General features: G+C 41.7%; 1 protein-coding gene across 2 annotated transcripts in view; it reads right to left on the minus strand.

Annotated features, from left to right (window-relative positions):
* The window catches only part of LOC133583227 (metabotropic glutamate receptor 4-like), a 476,432-nt gene that overhangs the window by 135,103 nt on the left and 320,942 nt on the right, over positions 1 to 20,387 (minus strand). For both annotated transcript variants that reach the window (XM_061937371.1, XM_061937363.1), the window contains exons 4-6: positions 4,066 to 4,201; positions 3,821 to 3,975; positions 3,618 to 3,758 (exon numbers count right to left, since the gene is read on the minus strand). In XM_061937371.1, the coding sequence (XP_061793355.1) occupies positions 3,618 to 3,758; positions 3,821 to 3,975; positions 4,066 to 4,201 (432 nt within the window). The remainder of the gene's footprint in view (positions 1 to 3,617; positions 3,759 to 3,820; positions 3,976 to 4,065; positions 4,202 to 20,387) is intronic.

Here is a 20,387-nt window from a genome sequence, read left to right on the forward strand (position 1 = left end):
ACATCATTTACATTTGCTGACTTGAATATTAACAAGTATTAGTGATTTTGTTATTATAAGTGCTAACGCAGACGGGCTATTTATAGCGGCGACATCATCACTCTGTTAACAAGTATTAGTGATTTTGTTAATAAAAGTGCTAACACAGACAGATTATTCATAGCGGCGACATCATCACTTTATTAACAAGTATTAGTGATTTTGTTATTATAAGTGCTAACGCAGACAGACTATTTATAGCGGCGACATCATCACTTTATTAACAAGTATTAGTGATTTTGTTATTATAAGTGCTAACACAGACAGACTATTTATAGCGGCGACATCATCAAGTAATTATTTTATTAACACGTTTTATTTTCAGGTTTTCGCGGGCCACATAAAATAAAGAGGCGGGCCATATTTGGCCCCCGGGCCTTGAGTTTGACACCAGTGATTTATCGCCTCACACTTGTGGAGAGAAGGAGCTTCCACTCGCTCACTGCGGTGAAAACTGCGGGCTGTTCAGTTTTAAATTACTTTTCAGCCACCTAGCCGCTATGCTACAGTAGCATGGTCCTTTTAAGTACTTTTAAACCGAGTTGAGGCTAAACTTTTGACACACGTAGCGCAATCGTTAGCTTCTGTGCTAAGTGGCTAACAGAAGTGAACAACATAAACAGAAGAGATTAGTGATGAAGTCGATACAAGAAGAGATAAAGGTTCTCAAGCTAATTGGTGTATGTGTGGAAAAAAGATGGAGTCATTCGCCAATCGCCAAATAAATCTTTGCATCACTCGGGAGTCGAGAAGTCGGCACAAAAGCCGCCATATTCTTTTGAAAAGTTAGTTGTTTGCGTCAGGGAAGCCTTGGTAAATGCACAAGGGTAAAAAAGAATGCCGGGTGATTCGCCCGTCAGGCGCAGAAAAGGGCAAACAGCCGTAGCAAAGGCGCATTAAAAGAAACCCGTATGGGGGTATTGTCTCAAACAATACCTACACTGTGGAAAACTGCAACCATCATCCCAGTACCGAAGAAATCCAGGCCCACATAACTCAACCGTTACCGCCCCATAGCCCTCACATCCATAATTATGAAGTGCCTGGAGAAACTGCTGCTCTACATCATCCTTCCAGTGGTCACCCCACACCTGGACCCCCTCCAAGTTGCCTACAGAGCCAGGAGGGGCATCTCCTCCTCCAGCATTTGGACTCCCCAGGCAACTTTGCCAGGATCCTCTTCGTGGACGTCCTTCAACTCCCTACAGAACCATCTACTGATCCGGAAACTACACCAGCTCAACATCCCCCCTCAGCTGATCCACCTCACCCACAACTTCCTCACCGACCGACTGCAAGCAGTAAGGGTGGGCTCAACCACGTCCCCGGTGCTTACCATCAACACCGGGGTCCCACAGGGATGTGTGTTGAGCCCTTTCCTGTGCACACTCTCCACCAATGACTGCCGTAGCATCTCACCCACCACAACATACTTAAAATACTCAGATGCCACAGCCATTCTTGCACTCCTCTCCAACAGTCAATCCATCCTGGACTATCATAACACAGTCAAACATTTCACAGAGTCATGCACAGCCAGTTATCTGGAACTCAATGCCAAAAAAACAAAATAAATATGGTTCAACCCCCCTCACCTCAGCACCCCATCATCATAAACACACAAAGAGTTAAAACAGTTGACAATTTTAAATACCTGGGCGTAACCTTGGACAATAAACTCACCTTTGATCAGCACACCACGGACATTCGAAAAAGAAGTCAACAAAGACTGTCAGCCATCCGAAAACTTAAAGGACTCTACGTTGCACCTCACCTCCTGTTATTACTTTACCAAAGCATTGTTCAACCCATCCTTATGTACTGTTCTACATGCTTTTTCACTATGCTTTCTGTAACCAACCGGACCAAACTCGCACGCATTACAAACATAGCAGCTAAAATCATCGGCCTATCCACACCCAACATTTCAGATCTCCATCATTCGAGTGGCAAACACAATAGTCCAGGATATGACTCACCCACTACACCAATACATCATCCCACTAGCATCAGGGCGCAGGTACAGAACTATCAAATTCCGGAGGGCCCGCCTCAGGAAAAGCCTTATCCCTTCAGCTATAGCCGCCCTAAACAGCAGGTCTGACAAGCCTGTAAATGTGTTGGTCATGTATGATGTCTTTTTGTTATTTTTGTTCGTGATGCGTAATGTCTGTTGTTTAAATGTACGGCAGTGAAATTAATTCCCCCAACGGGGACCATCCATCCATCCATCCATCCATCTTCTTCCACTTATCCGAGGTCGGGTCGCGGGGGCAGCAGCCTAAGCAGGGAAGCCCAGACTTCCCTCTCCCCAGCCACTTCGTCCAGCTCCTCCCGGGGGATCCCGAGGCGTTCCCAGGCCAGCCGGGAGACATAGTCTTCCCAACGTGTCCTGGGTCTTCCCCGTGGCCTCCTACCGGTCGGACGTGCCCTAAACACCTCCCGAGGGAGGCAATCGGGTGGCATCCTGACCAGATGCCCGAACCATCTCATCTGGCTCCTCTCCATGTGGAGGAGCAGCGGCTTTAGTTTGAGCTCCCCACGGATGGCAGAGCTTCTCACCATATCTCTAAGGGAGAGCCCTGCCACCTGGCGGAGGAAACTCATTTCGGCCGCTTGTACCCGTGATCTTGTCCTTTCGGTCATAACCCAAAGCTCATGACCATAGGTGAGGATGGTAACGTAGATCGACCGGTAAATTGAGAGCTTTGCCTTCCGGCTCAGCTCCTTCTTCACCACAACGGATCGATACAGCGTCCGCATTACTGAAGATGCCGCACCGATCCGCCTGTCGATCTCACGATCCGCTCTTCCCTCACTTGTGAACAAGACTCCGAGGTACTTGAACTCCTCCACTTGGGGCAGGGTCTCCTCCCCAACCCGAAGATGGCATTCCACCCTTTTCCGGGCGAGAACCATGGACTCGGACTTGGAGGTGCTGATTCTCATCCCAGTCGCTTCACACTCGGCTGCGAACCGATCCAGCGAGAGCTGAAGATCCTGGCCAGATGAAGCCATCAGGACCACATCATCTGCAAAAAGCAGAGACCTAATCCTGCAGCCACCAAACCAGATCCCCTCAACGCTTTGACTGCGCCTAGAAGTTCTGTCCATAAAAGTTATGAACAGAATGGGTGACAAAGGGCAGCCCTGGCGGAGTCCAACCATCACTAGAAACGTGTCCGACTTACTGCCGGCAATGCGGACCAAGCTCTGACACTGATCATACAGGGAGCGGACCGCCAAAATCAGACAGTCCGATACCCCATACTCTCTGAGCACTCCTCACAGGACTTCCCGAGGGACACGGTCGAATGCCTTCTCCAAGTCCACAAAGCACATGTAGACTGGTTGGGCAAACTCCCATGCACCCTCAAGGACCCTGCCAACGGGGACCAATAAATCTAAATCAATCAAATATATACCGCTTTCTAAAATATACCACCCAGCCCTAATTGTATCTATCCGAAATGGTTTTGGCTGAAACCAAAGGCCAGTAAAGTCTCCTCTCTCGAGACATCAAAGCAGTTTCAGTCAGTCCTTAAAAAAGTCAGCGGTGGAACATAAAACTTTCTTACTTGTGCACTTCTTGAGTCCGGAGCCTTTCTTCAAGGCGTGACGGCTCAGCTTGCAGCTGAAGTTGTTCTCCCAGAACTCCGCGAACCAGATGTTCCGCCGGTTGTTCTCCAGCGTCCGACTGATGAAGTAACGGTCAAAACCTGGACGCAACAATCCCTGTCAGGTCCTGGGTGAGCCGGGGAGCGTGGGTGTGGTTACCTACCTTTGATGGACTGACGCTTGGGCAGGATGGTGACCGCCCCTTCCGCCATCTCCTCCTGGTGCAGAACGGGTGAGATCTTGGAGCCCCAGCTGTCCGAACCCACCCAGATGAAATGACCGGTCTGGTTGGCCTTCTTAGCCGCGTCCAGCAGCCGCCTGCAACGGGGGAGAGAACAAGTCGCCGGGGTTTAGGTCGGACCGCCCCAATGCTGGACTGAAAAAGTAGCAAAGCCTTCGCCGTCATACCTGATGTCGTCCTCGTTGGCGAAAATGATGACCACTCTTGCGTTGGGGTTTTCGCGGAGTCGTCGGATCACCTTGTCGAACTCGCCCTGCTTGGGCTCGCGGGGGATCTTCACCGACTGCGAGATGCACACGCCCCCTACAGGCAGACAAGGCAACCGTCACACGCTTGTTGGGTTTCGGGTATGTTCAAGATCTCACCCGCGTGGTGGCGTGGGAGTTAAACCCCCACAGATTGACCCAATGGCATGAGACGACTTGACATTTCTCACACCTCTCTACGCCCACTTGTAACTTTAGGCTGTTTAGGACCGACAAGAATCTGATTAGCTGAAAAATATCATTGCAGGGACCAGGTAGGACTTGTGATCCGCTAAAATCCAAATAGCAGGTGCTAAACAAACGCTACGATTTGTGTACTACTAGCTCAGGGGTTGGCAACCCAAAATGTTGAAAGAAACATATTGAACCACGAATACAAAATAGTAATCGGTCTGGAGACGCAGAAAATGTAAGTGTCTATATTAGCTATAATAGCCTACTATCAAAATGACTTTAAAAGTCTTATATAAGTGTTATAATGAAGACAGCACATGATGTAAGTGTTTATATTAGTGGTATTAGCCCACTATCAAAATTACTTTAAAAGTCTTATATAAGTGTTATAATGAAGACAACACATGATGTAAGTGTCTATATTAGCTATATTAGCCTACTATCAAAATGACTTTAAAAGTCTTATATAAGTGTTATAATGAAGACAACACATGATGTAAGTGTCTATATTAGCCTACTATCAAAATTACTTTAAAAGTCTTATATAAGTGTTATAATGAAGACAACACATGATGTAAGTGTCTATATTAGCTATAATAGCCTACTATCAAAATTATTTTAAAAGTTTTATATAAGTGTTGTAATGAAGACAACACATGATGTAAGTGTCTATATTAGCCTACTATCAAAATGACTTTAAAATCATTATATAAGTGTTATAATGAAGGCAACACATGATGAAAGTGTCTATATTAGCAATATTAGGCTACTATCAAAATTACTTTAAAAGTCTTATATAAGTGTTATAATGAAGACAACACATGATGTAAGTGTCTATATTAGCCTACTATCAAAATGACTTTAAAAGTCTTATATAAGTGTTATAATGAAGACAACACATGATGTAAGTGTCTATATTAACTATATTAGCCTACTATCAAAATTATTTTAAAAGTTTTATATAAGTGTTGTAATGAAGACAACACATGATGTAAGTGCCTACATTAGCCTACTATCAAAATGACTTTATAAGTCTTATATAAGTGTTGTAATGAAGGCAACACATGATGTAAGTGTCTATATTAGCTATATTAGCCTACTATCAAAATTACTTTAAAAGTCTTATATAAGTGTAATAATGAAGACAACACATGATGTAAGTGTCTATATTAGCCTACTATCAAAATGACTTTAAAATAATTATATAAGTGTTATAATGAAGGCAACACATGATGAAAGTGTCTATATTAGCAATATTAGGCTACTATGAAAATGACTTTAAAAGTCTTATATAAGTGTAATAATGAAGACAACACATGATGTAAGTGTCTATATTAGCCTACTATCAAAATGACTTTAAAAGTCTTATATAAGTGTTATAATGAAGACAACACATGGTTTCAGTGTCTATATTAGCTATATAAGCCTACTATCAAAATGACTATAAGTCGCAGGCTGACGTAAATCTTCATTGACAGAAATGTTGAAATGTAATATTTATTCTACACATTTTTACAACATTGGAAAACATCAGTAAAACTTCTCAGAGGGTGAATATAACTCCTGAAAATGAAGCTTACCTTTGTGTATTCACGCACAGTATAAAATGTTTGGTGGGCAAAATGAGACAAAGAAGGAGTGGCATAAAACACGACTTTCTGTGGCAGGGTCGAAGAAAGTTGTCCATGTAAACAAACTATGGTGAGTTCAAGGATCGCTGAAATTAGTAGGACAAAACGTCGCTGGACAAATAGTGTCATCAGTGAAGCATGTTTTACATAAACAATGGCATTTCTAACAATGATGAAGGTTTGTGTCATGTTGTCCTCCTACAGAAAATATATTACAACGAAAAACATATTTTTCACCCCATTTTTTTTTTCCATTTCCATACATATTTGAAAAAGCTCCATGGAGCCACCAGGTTGCTGACCACCCGTACTCGCTGACAAACTTCTAAGACTGCGTTTACAATCACTAAGTGCAAAAGTGGTGCAGACTGACCTATTTGAATGAGGTTTTTGCATGCACCCAGTTTGAATGCTTCTGTATGTATGTATATATGTATATATCAGTGACGTGCGGTGAGGTTGATTAAATGAAGTCCATTCGCCGCTGTTGTGCTGGATTAATGCACCCCCTGACGGGAGTGTTATATCAACTAAAGCCCTCACTTCAACTTTCCACGTGCAAGATTGAATCTATTTAAAAAAGTGTAACCGAGGGTTTATAAATGTCGCCTATACTGTATGGAACTACAAAATAACAAACACGGAGGCTCCAGTTTACACGAGGACCACTTTATTTACCTTCTTTCAAAAACGTCCGCTCCACTCCAACTTGTACATCACTTCCGCTCTTAGCGCCTTCAAAATAAGAGCTCAAGGCATATACTGTATAACAGCGCATAACAGGAACTTAACATTACAAAGAGGAAAGCCCATAAAAGTAGGTTACAAAAGTTATTTAATAAGAAGCCAAAAAGTGCAAAAACAATAATGTTCGTGTTGGAGGAGTTGTGAATTAGGTACACCTGCAGTCTGCAGGTGTACCTAATGTTGTGGCCCTGCAGTCATTCACAACTCCTCCAACACCAACATTATTGTTTTTGCACTTTTTGGCTTCTTATGAAATAACTTTTTTAAATACATTCAATCTTGCACGTGGAAAGTTTAAGTGCGGGCTTTAGTTGATATAACAATTCCATGGCGGGGGTGCAGGAGGCGGGGTTACTGGAGCCTCAGCCAGTGCGTCTTTTGCAGCCGTTTTATGATCGCTCAGCACAAGAAATACTTTACACACATACAGTTGTTGACAAAATACACTGTACATTATATACCTCAGCTAACTAAACTATGGAAATGTATAATATAGTTCATATAGCAATACAGTCTCACTGCACAGCAGACCAGCAGTTAGCCGAGTCCGGAATCCATGTTGAGGCACTGAGTGACGTGCCTCAACTGGCTGCTGATCACCGCACCGTCTCTTCTCAGTATTTGAACGGCAAATGTGAAAATTCAGCGATTTTTAATAAAAATAATCTAAAACTGGTGAAGTTAAATGGAAAATAACTTTATAGTATAATCACTGGAAACATATAACAATTTAATTAATTTTTTTTCTTTTTACATTTTTTTTCTTTCCATGATGGCAGGTGAGGCCCCGCCTCACCTGCCTCTAGTGACCGCACGTCACTGGTATATATGTATATATGTATATAGTATAATATTTAAACAACACATTCAGAACACTCGTTCTCAGGACTGGACTGTGTACCTTACCTCCTTTTGCACTATTTTTCTTTTCTTTCCTTCCTTTGTTTTGCATATGTGTAGACTGTCACACTGATACTGGAGTTGCGTTCAATATCATTGTACCTGTGTATAGTGACAATTAAAGGCATTCTATTCTAGTCACTCTAAACGGACTGTGCTCTCTATTTTGATACACGTAATCTCTCAGCACAAGTTTAGTAGATCAATCAATCAATCAATCAATGTTTACTGATATATTTCTAAATCACGAGTGTCTCAAAGGGCTGCACAGGGCAAGGAAAAACTCAACCCAATGGGACAATGAGAAACCTTGGAGGGGACCGCAGATATTTGTATTGTGCCATCAAGTCAGAGCAACCTGAACAACCCAAACATTATGTCCCAGAGGTGTTCTATCGGCTTTAGATCAGGTGATCGTGAGAGCCATTCAATTGTGTCAATTCCTTCATCCTCCAGATACTGTCTGCATACTCTTGCCACATGAGGCCGGGCATTGTCGTGGACCAGGAGGAACCCAGGACCTACTGCACCAGTGTAGGGTCTGACCATGGGTGCAAGGATTTCATCCCGATACCTAATGGCAGTCAGACTGCCGTTCTCTAGCCTGTAGAGGTCTGTTGGTCCCTCCATGGAAATGCCTCCCCAGACCATCACTGACCCACCAGCGAACGGGTCGTGCTGAATGATGTTGCAGGCAGCATAGCACTCTCCTTGGCTTCTCCAGACCCTTTCACGTCTATCACAGGTGCTCAGGGTCAACCTGCTCTCATCTGTGAAAAGCACAGGGCGCCAGTGGCGGACTTGCCAATTCTGGTGTTCTATGGCAAATGCCAATGGAGCTCCACGGTTGTGAGCAGTGAGCACAGGGCACACTACAGGACGTCGTGAAGTCTGTTTCTGACTGTTTGGGCAGAGACATTCACACCAATAGCCTGCTGGAGATCATTCTGTAGGGCTCGGGCAGTGCTCAACCTGTTCCTCCTTGCACAAAGCAGCAGATATGGGTCTTGCTGATGGGATGAGGACCGTCTCCGGCCCTGTCCAGCTCTCCGAGAGTAACTGCCTGTCTCCTGGAATCTCCTCCATGCTCTGGAGATTGTACTGGGAGACACATCAAATCTTCTTGCAACAGCACGCATGGATGTGGGGGAGGGTTAAAAAATGGCCTCATGCTCCCAGTCGTGATAATGACTCTAGCTAAAGCCAACACTTGTGGAAAAACAGTTCAAAAAGATCAAGAGAAAGGAACTTGAAATGGCCTCCACCTGCAAAACCAGTCCTGTTTTGGGGCCATCTCGTTGTTGTCCCTCTAGTGCACCTGTTGTTAATTCCATCAACACCAATGCAGCTGAAACTGATTAACAACCCCCTCTGCCATGTACCTGACCAAAACCTTATCAGAAAAGTGCAATTGAATTCATGCCATACCCTGATAAAAAACTGTTCCTTTAAAGGGGATCATTATCACCAGACCTATGTAAGCGTCAATATATACCTTGATGTTGCAGAAAAAAGACCATATATTTTTTTAACCGATTTCCGAACTCTAAATGGGTGAATTTTGGCGAATTAAACGCCTTTCTATTATTCGCTCTCGGAGGAAGCAATCCGCCATTTTCTCAAACACCGAGTCAAAACTGCTCTGTTATTTTCCGTTTTTTCGACTGTTTTCCGTACCTTGGAGACATCATGCCTCGTCGGTGTGTTTTTGGAGGGTGTAACAACACGAACAGGGACGAATTCAAGTTGCACCAGTGGCCCAAAGATGCGAAAGTGGCAAGAAATTGGACGTTTGTTCCGCACACTTTACCGACGAAAGCTATGCTACGACAGAGATGGCAAGAATGTGTGGATATCCTGCGACACTCAAAGCAGATGCATTTCCAACGATAAAGTCAAAGAAATCTGCCGCCAGACCCCCATTGAATCTGCCGGAGTGTGTGAGCAATTCAGGGACAAAGGACCTCGCTAGCACGGCAAGCAATGGCGGCAGTTTGTTCCCGCAGACGAGCGAGCCAAACCCCCTGGATGTCTTGGCTCACACCGTCCCGAAGATGATCAAGAGAAGAATATCGACCCTAGCTTCCCTGGCCTGCTGACATGAGGGTATGTCTACAGAATATATTAATTGATGAAAATTGGGCTGTCTGCACTCTCAAAGTGCATGTTGTTGCCAAATGTATTTCAATGCTGTAAACCTAGTTCATAGTTGTTAGTTTCCTTTAATGCCAAACAAACACATCCCAATCGTTGGTTAGAAGGCGATCGCCGAATTCGTCCTCGCTTTCTCCCGTGTCGCTGGCTGTCGTGTCGTTTTCATCGGTTTCGCTTGCATACGGTTCAAACCGATATGGCTCAATAGCTTCAGTTTCTTCTTCAATTTCGTTTTCACGACCTGCCTCCACACTACAACCATCCGTTTCAATACATTCGTAATCTGTTTAATCGCTTAAGCCACTGAAATCCGAGTCTGAAACCGAGCTAATGTCGCTATAGCTTGCTGTTCTATCCGCCATGTTTGTTTGTGTTGGCTTCACTATGTGACGTCACAGGAAAATGGACGGGTGTATGTAACGATGGTTAAAATCAGGCACTTTGAAGCTTTTTTTAGGGATATTGCGTGATGGGTAAAATTTTGAAAAAAACTTCGAAAAATATAATAAGCCACTGGGAACTGATTTTTAATGGTTTTAACCCTTCTGAAATTGTGATAATGTTCCCCTTTAATTTTTTTGAGCAGTGTATATTGATACATACATCTTCTAAAGCGCTCGGTTCCATTGGTTGCCTATTCTAGACCTGTTCCATGTCTAAAAGTAGCTTAATAATCATTGTTTCGTTGTGAATTGCCAATTTGTCTCCAGCCACCTCTTCCAGTTCCACCTCGGGGACACTGAAGCAATCCCAGGCCAGCTGAGAGACATAATCCCCCCGAGCTGGCCCTGGGTCTACGGTACACCTGGGCTGCCTCCAGGCTTGGCATGCTGGAAGCACCTCACCAGGGATGCATCAGATAGTATCACTCAATGTGACTGTGTCTACAGTATATATATATATACAGTATATATATATATATATATATATATATATATATATATATATATATATATATATATATATATATATATATATATATATATATATAGGGATGATACTCGAAACCGGTTTTCCCGGTTGTTCGATAAGAAAAGAACCAAGTCCTCGGACTCGAATCCCTTTTTGAGAACCGGTACCCATTATCGAGACCACTATAGTAAAGAAAAAGAGTTGGTTCTTTATTCGAATCCCTGGGAACGAATCTTGTCCCGACCAGAAATGCCCTTTGAGACATCACAAGAAATGACGTCACGAAGCTCAGTCATTAGGCGCAGATAGCGAAAGCAGGAAAAACAATGGACCGGAAAAAGCGCTCCAAGGTGTAATAAAGTTCAAAACAAAAGGTATAATCCAATGAAAAACTTTACTGAGAGATTTGAGCAGGGTACAAACACATGACCAACACTTTTACCACCAACATAGCAACCAGCCTAGCATCGCACCTCCTTTACGGCAGCTGTCGCAACGTTCTTAAAGCAACCGCAGCACATACATATATATACAACATATATCTCCCTTTTTTAACTTTTCTTTTTCTTTCCTTGTAAACAAAACAAAATCACACTGTATATGTGTTGTCTGTCTAATTATAAATAATGCAGACGAGGCGTGGCTGAATTCTTGACGTTTACTTTCACAGCGTGTTCATAACCTCATTCTTAGCTGCCGGGTGGCGACATGCAACAACACTTTTCGGGGCTACCGCGCATGCTCGTCACTCCCGCTGCATGCTGGGTAGTGTAGTTGTTATATTCCCTAGCTCATAACATCACATCTTTCCCCCTATAAAGAAATAATGTTAACTCAATAAAGTGTATTTCTTTTTTTAGCTTTAACTTTTCATTTTTTAGCATTGTAACCACATTTGCAAACAACTTTTCTCTTCATAGAATTTTCTTTCAATAAAGAAATAAAGTGCAAATATGTCAAAGCATCATAACAAACAGTTATGTTCCAATAGCAATAGAAGTGCACTTTTTGGAGCGCTGTATTATTTTCAGTTTTGTGCCCAAGGGACTGATTTTATTTAACACTATATTATTATTTATACACCTATAGTGATCACAGAGACAGGTTGTTTTTGTGTTACTATATATATTTGTTTTTCTGAAAAATCCCACTTCATATACTTTGGGTAACAACAGTCAATATTTATTTATTTCATTTTATTTTTTTTAGGGGGGTAACAGTCAATATTTATTTATTTATTAGATTTCATTTTTTTCTAATATAATAAAAGTGAGCTTTTGTTAAACCAATTATTGTGTGTTTTTTTCCGTATCCACAACCTATCTGGACTCAATAAGAGAATCGATAAGGAATCGGTTCGATAAGAAGATTTGATAATAGGCTCGAACTCGATAATTTCTTATCAAACATCATCCCTATACTGTACAGTATATATATCCATCCATCCATTTTCTCCCGCTTATTCCCATCGGGTTGTGGGGGGCGCTGGAGCCTATCTCAGCTACAATCGGGCTGGAGGCGGGGTACACCCTGGACAAGTCGCCACCTCATCGCAGGGCCAACACAGATAGACAGACAACATTCACACTCACATTCACACACTAGGGACCATTTAGTGTTGCCAATCAACCTATCCCCAGGTGCATGTCTTTGGAAGTGGGAGGAAGCCGGAGTACCCGAAGGGAACCCACACAGTCACGGGGAGAACATGCAAACTCCACACAGAAAAATCCCGAGGCCGGGATTGAACTCACAACTACTCAGGACCTTCGTATTGTGAGGCAGACGCACTAACCCCTATATATATATATATATATATATATATATATATATATATATATATACTGATAAACTTGTTTCTGACTCCCTGCAAGGCAGCTAAAAGGTCAGATTAAGATTGAGATGAAGTTAATGTCAATGCAAGACGACCCTGCAAACAACTTAGTGAAGTACAGGACGTAACATCAAAGTGAGTAAAACCAGTGCAGTGAATAAAAAGATGCTGAAGTTCAGAGTTTGGACATTTGAAATGTTGCCAAAGTGCATCAACAGAAAGGTGACAAACATTCACACCATTAGCATCCAAATTGAAACTGGAGTTGCCGTGTTTCTGCAGAGCTTTTAAGCATCTGTCAGATAATTGTTTGGATCCCTTTTTTTTTTTTTGGCCCACAATATTTGGATGAGAGTTGCCTGAATAATTCTCACAACTTCTTCATCCAGCTGGCAGTCACTACATCTGTGCCAGGCCTGGAAGAGAACCTTAGGAATTAGCTGCTGGACACAGGCGAGCATTTAGCAGCCAGAGACACTTCATTGGAGCCACGATTCAATCCAGAGGAAACACTTTGGTCATGTGACCGTGCTCAGACACTAATAGATCACAATAATATCAGCAAATATCTTCATAGTCAAGGTAAATAAGGTGCAGGAAATACGGATCTACTAAGACCGTGGTATGGCGCCAAACTTTGCTACAATGTTTTTTGGCCAGTATTCGACAAAAGAAAAAGGGGTCGTACTTTAACGAAATTCTCCTAAGGACTTTAGCCAAATGAGTCGTAGTTCAAATGACAGATACTACACATATTGGTGATGATAAACTGCAAACAGATTTTTCCTAAGCCACAAGATGTGGGTGTGGCATGGCGCCAAACTTTGCTACAATGTTTTTTTGCCATTTTTCGGCAAAAAGAAGGTGTCGTACTTTGACGAAATACTCCTAGGGACTTTGGCCAAATGAGCTGCGGTTAAAATGACAGATACTACACATATTTGTTATGATAAACAGCGAAAACGTTTTTTTATGCCATAAGATGTGGGTGTGGTATGGAGCCAAACTTTGCTACGATGGTTTTTGGCCATTTTTCGACAAAAAAAGGGGTCATACTTTGACGAACTACCCCTACAGACTTTGGCCAAATGAGTATGGTTAAAATGACAGATACTACACATATTGTTGACTATAAACTGTAAACATATTTTTCCTACACCATAGGATGTGGGTGTGGTATGGCGCCAAACTTTGCTACAATGTATTTTTGCCATTTTTCTGCAAAAAAAAGGTGTCGTACTTTGACAAAATACTCCTAGGGCCTTTGGCCAAATGAATCACGGTTAAAGTGACAGATACTACACGTATTGGTGATGATAAACTGCGAAAAAATGTTGCATAAGCCATAAGATGCGGGGGTGGTATGGCAGCAAACTTTGCTATGAAGGTTTTGCCCAATTATTGGCCAAAAAAAAGGGGTCGTACTTTAACAAACTACTAGAGACTTTGGCCAAATGAGTCACAGTTAAAGTTACAGATACTACACATAATGGTGATAATAAACTGCAAACAAATGTTGCCTACGCTACAAATATTGGTGATGATAAAATACGAACAAACTTTTCCTACGCCAAAAGATGTGGGGGTGGTATGGCAGCAAACTTTGCTATGAAGGTTTTTGCCCAATTTTTGGCAAAAAGAAAGGTGTCGTACTTTGACAAAATACTCCTAGGGACTTTGACCAAATGAGTCGTGGTTAAAGTTACAAATACTCCACATATTGGTGATGATAAACTGCAAACAGATTGTTCCTACGCCTTAAGATGTGGGTGTGGTATGGCGCCAAACTTTGCTACAATGTTTTTTAGGCCATTATTCGACAAAAGAAAAAAGGTCGTACTTTAACGAAATTCTCCTAGGGACTTTGGCCAAATGAGTCATGGTTCAAATGACAGATACTACAAATATTGGTGATGATAAACTGCGAACAAACTTCTGCTGCGCCATAAAATGTGGGGGTGGTATGGCGGCAAACTTTGCTATGAAGGTTTTTGCCCAATTTTTGGCAAAAAAAAAGGTGTCGTACTTTGACAAAATACTCCTAGGGCCTTTGGCCAAATGAATCGCGGTTAAAGTGACAGATACTACACGTATTGGTGGTGATAAACTGCGAAACAATTTTGCATACGCCATAAGATGTGGGGGTGGTATGGCAGCAAACTTTGCTATGAAGGTTTTTGCCCAATTATTGGCCAAAAAAAAGGGGTCGTACTTTAACAAACTACTAGAGACTTTGGCCAAATGAGTCACAGTTAAAGTTACAGATACTATACATAATGGTGATAATAAACTGCAAACAAATGTTGCCTACGCCATAAGATGTGGGCGTGGTATGGCGCCAAACTTTGCTTCGATGGTTTTTGGTTATTATTATGCAGAAAAAAAGGTGTCATACTTTAACAAACTACTCCTAGGGACTTTGGCCAAATGAATCGTGGTTAAAGTGACAGACACTACACATATTTGTGATGATAAACTGAGAAAAATGTTTGCAAACGCCATAAGATGTGGGCGTGGTATGGAGCCAAACATTGCTACGAAGGTTTTTGGCCATTATTCGGCACAAAAATGAGGTCGTACTTTGACAAACTCCTCCTACAGACTTTGGCCAAATGAGATGTGATTAAAATTACAGATATTACACATATTGGTGATGATAAACTGCAAACAAAGTTTTTCTACGCCATAAGATGTGGGCATGGCATGGCGCCAAACTTTGCCCAATGGCTTTTGGCCATTTTTTGGCCAAAAAAAAGAGGTCGTACTTTAGCAAACTCCTCCTAGTGACTTTGGCCAAAATAATTGCAGTTAAAATGACAAATACTAAACATATAGGCGATGATAAACTGCGAACCAATTTTTCCTACGCCATAAGATGTGGGTGTCGCATGGCGCCAAACTTTGCTACAATGTTTTTTTGCCATTTTTCGGCAAAAAAAAAGTGCTATATTTTGACAAAATACTCCTAGGGACTTTGGCCAAATGAGTCCTGGTTAGAATGACAGATATTACACATATTGGTGATGATAAACTGCGAACAAATGTTGCCTACGCCATAAGATGTGGGCGTGGTATGGCGCCAAACTTTGCTTGGATGTTTTTTGGCCATTATTAGGCAGACAAAAAGGTGTTGTACTTTAACAAACTACTCCTAGGGACTTTGGCCTAATGAATCGCGGTTAAAGTGACAGATACTACACATATTGGTGATGATAAACTGTGAAAAAAATTTGCATACGCCATAAGATGTGGGGGTGGTATGGCGCCAAACTTTGCCCAATGGCTTTTGGCCATTTTTTGGCCAAAAAAAAGAGGTCGTACTTTAGCAAACTCCTCCTAGTGACTTTGGCCAAAAGAATTGCAGTTAAAATGACAAATACTAAACATATAGGCGATGATAAACTGCGAACCGATTTTTTCTACGCCATAAGATGTGGGTGTCGCATGGCGCCAAACTTTGCTACAATGTTTTTTTGCCATTTTTCGGCAAAAAAAAAGTGCTATATTTTGACAAAATACTCCTAGGGACTTTGGCCAAATGAGTCCTGGTTAGAATGACAGATATTACACATATTGGTGATGATAAACTGCGAACAAATGTTGCCTACGCCATAAGATGTGGGCGTGGTATGGCGCCAAACTTTGCTTGGATGTTTTTTGGCCATTATTAGGCAGACAAAAAGGTGTCGTACTTTAACAAACTATTCCTAGGGACTTTGGCCAAATGAATCGCGGTTAAAGTGACAGATACTACACATATTGGTGATGATAAACTGTGAAAAAAATTTGCATACGCCATAAGATGTGGGGGTGGTATGGCGGCAAACTTTGCAATGAAGGTTTTTGCCCAATTATTGGCCAATTAAAAGGGGTCGTACTTTAACAAACTACTAGAGACTTTGGCCAAATGAGTCGCAGTTAAAGCTCCAGATACTACACATAATAGTGATGATAAACTGCAAACAAATGTTGCCTACGCCATAAGATGTGGGCGTGGTATGGCGCCAAACTTTGCTCCGATGGTTTTTGGCCATTGCTATGCAGAAAAAAAGGTGTCGTACTTTAACAAACTACTCCTAAAGACTTTGGCAAAATGAATTGTGGTTAAAGTGACAGATACTACACATATTGGTGATGATAAACTGAGAAAAATGTTTGCATACACCATACGATGTGGGCGTGGTCTGGAGCCAAACTTTGTTACGAAGGTTTTTGGCCATTAATCGGCACAAAAATGAGGTCGTACTTTGACAAACTCCTCCTACGGACTTTGGCCAAATGAGTTATGATTAAAATTACAGATATTAAACATATTGGTGATGATAAACTGCGAACAAAGTTTTTCTACGCCATAAGATGTGGGCATGGCATGGCGCCAAACTTTGCCCCGATGGTTTTTGGCCATTTTTTGGCCAAAAAAGAGGTCGTACTTTAGCAAACTCCTCCTAGTGACTTTGGCCAAAAGAATTGCAGTTAAAATGACAAATACTAAACATATAGGCGACGATAAACTGCAAACCAATTTTTCCTACGCCATAAGATGTGGGTGTCGCATGGCGCCAAACTTTGCTACAATGTTTTTTTGCCATTTTTCGGCAAAAAAAAGGTGTCATACTTTGACAAAATACTCCTAGGGACTTTGGCCAAATGAGTCGTGGTTAAAATGACAGATACTACACATATTGGTGATGATAAACTGTGAACAAATGTTGCCTACGCATAAGATGTGGGCGTGGTATAGCGCCAAACTTTGTTCTGATGGTTTTTGGCCAATATTAGGCAGAAAAAAGGTGTCGTACTTTAACAAACTACTCCTAGGGACTTTGGCCAAATGAATCGCGGTTAAAGTGACAGACACTACACATATTGGTGATGATAAACCGCAAAAAAAAAATTGCATACGCCATAAGATGTGGGGGTGGTATGGTGGCAAACTTTGCTATGAAGGTTTTTGCCCAATTATTGGCCAAAAGAAAAGAGGTCGTACTTTAACAAACCACTAGAGACTTTGGCCAAATGAGTCGCAGTTAAAGCTCCAGATACTACACATAATGGTGATAAAAAACTGCAAACAAATGTTGCCTACGTCATAAGATGTGGGCGTGGTATGGCGCCAAACTTTGCTACGATGGTTTTTGGCCATTGCTATGCAGAAAAAAAGGTGTCGTACTTTAACAAACTACTCCTAAAGACTTTGGCCAAATGAATTGTGGTTAAAGTGACAGATACTACACATATTGGTGATGATAAACTGAGAAAAATGCTTGCATACGCCATAAGATGTGGGCGTGGTCTGGAGCCAAACTTTGTTACGGAGGTTTTTGGCCATTAATCGGCACAAAAATGAGGTCGTACTTTGACAAACTCCTCCTACGGACTTTGGCCAAATGAGTTATGATTAAAATTACAGATATTACACATATTGGTGATGATAAACTGCGAACAAAGTTTTTCTACGCCATAAGATGTGGGCATGGCATGGCGGCAAACTTTGCCCCGATGGTTTTTGGCCATTTTTTGGCCAAAAAAAGAGGTCGTACTTTAGCAAACTCCTCCTAGTGACTTTGGCCAAAAGAATTTCAGTTAAAATGACAAATACTAAACATGTAGGCGATGATAAACTGCAAACCAATTTTTCCTACGCCATAAGATGTGGGTGTCGCATGGCGCCAAACTTTGCTACAATGTTTTTTTTGCCATTTTTCGGCAAAAAAAAGGTGTTATATTTTGACAAAATACTCCTAGGGACTTTGGCCAAATGAGTCGTGGTTAAAATGACAGATACTACACATATTGGTGATGATAAACTGCGAACAAATGTTGCCTACGCCATAAGATGTGGGCGTGGTATGGCGCCAAACTTTGTTCCGATGGTTTTTGGCCATTATTAGGCAGAAAAAAAGGTGTCGTACTTTAACAAACTACTCCTAGGTACTTTGGCCAAATGAATCGTGGTGAAAATAACAGATACTACACATATTAGTGATGATAAACTGCGAACAAACTTCTCCTACGCCATAAGATGTGGGGGTGGTATGGCGGCAAACTTTGCTGTGAAGGTTTTTGCCCAATTTTTGGCAAAAAAAAAAAAGGTGTCGTACTTTGACAAAATACTCCTAGGAACTTTGGCCAAATGAGTCGTGGTTAAAGTTACAGATACTACGTACAATGGTGATGATAAACTGCATAAAAATGTTGCCTACGCCATAAGATGTGGGCGTGTCATGGTGCCAAACTTTGCTCCAATGGTTTTTGGTCATTATTAGGTAGAAAAAAAGGTATCGTACTTTAACAAAATACTCCTGGGGCCTATGGCCAAATTAGTCGCGGTTAAAATGACAGATACTACACATATTGGTGATGATAAACTGCAAACAAATGTTGCCTACGCCATAAGATGTGGGCGTGGTATGGCGCCAAACTTTGTTCCGATGGTTTTTGGCCATTATTAGGCAGAAAAAAAGGTGTCGTACTTTAACAAACTACTCCTAGGTACTTTGGCCAAATGAGTCGCAGTTAAAGTGACAGATACTACACATATTGGTGATGATAAACTGCAAGCAAATGTTGCCTACGCCATAAGATGTGGGCGTGGTATGGAGCCAAACTTTGTTACAAAGGTTTTTGGCCATTATTCAACAAAAAAAGGAGGTCATACTTTGACAAAATACTCCTAGGAACTTTGGCCAAATGAGTCGTGGTTAAAGTTACAGATACTACGTGCAATGGTGATGATAAACTGCATAAAAATGTTGCCTATGCCATAAGATGTGGGCGTGTCATGGTGCCAAACTTTGCTCCAATGGTTTTTGGTCATTATTAGGTAGAAAAAAAGGTATTGTACTTTAACAAAATACTCCTGGGGCCTATGGCCAAATTAGTCGCGGTTAAAATGACAGATACTACACATATTGGTGATGATAAACTGCGAACAAATGTTGCCTACGCCATAAGATGTGGGCATGGTATGGCGGCAAACTTTGCTATGAAGGTTTTCGCCCAATTATCGGCAAAAAAAAGGGGCCGTACTTTAACAAACTACTCCTAGGGACTTTTGCCAAATGAGTCGCAGTTGAGATGAAAGATACTCCACATATTGGTGATGATAAACTGCAAACAGAGTTTTCCTACGTCATAAGGTGTGGGTGTGGTATGGCGCCAAACTTTGCTACAATGCATTTTTGGCCATTTTTAGCCAAAAAAAAAGGCGTCTTACTTTAACAAAATACTCCTCGGGACTTTGGCCAAATAATTAGTGGTTAAAGTTACAGATACTAAACATATTGGTGATGCTAAATTGCGAACACATTTTTCCTATACCATAAGATGTGGGTGTGGTATGGCGCCAAACTGCTGCAAAGCTTTTTGGCTAATAATCTGCAAAACAAAGGTGTCGTACTTTGACAAAATACTCCAAGGGACTTTGACCAAATGAGCTGTGGTTAAAGTTACAAATACTACACATATTGGTGATAATAAACTACGAACAAATGTTGCCTACGCCATAAGATGTGGGCGTGGCATGGCGGCAAACGTTACGAAGATTTTTGGCCATCATTCGGCAAAAAAAAGGTGTCGTACTTTGACGAACTCCTCCTTTGGACTTTGGCCAAATAAGTTGCAGTTAAAATGACAGATACTATACTATTGGTGATGATAAACTCTAAACACATTTTTCCTATGCCATAAGATGTGGGTGTGGTATGGCGCCAAACTTTGCTGAGATGGTTTTTGGCCATTATTCGGCCAAAAAAAGGTGTCATACTTTGACAAACTCCTTCTCGGGACTTTGGCCAAATGAGTCATTATCAAAGTTACAGATACTACACATATTGGTGATGCTAAACTGCGAACAAAGTTTTCCTACGCCA

Source organism: Nerophis lumbriciformis, linkage group LG03 (assembly GCF_033978685.3).
Source record: "Nerophis lumbriciformis linkage group LG03, RoL_Nlum_v2.1, whole genome shotgun sequence".
NCBI classification, from domain to species: domain Eukaryota; kingdom Metazoa; phylum Chordata; class Actinopteri; order Syngnathiformes; family Syngnathidae; genus Nerophis; species Nerophis lumbriciformis.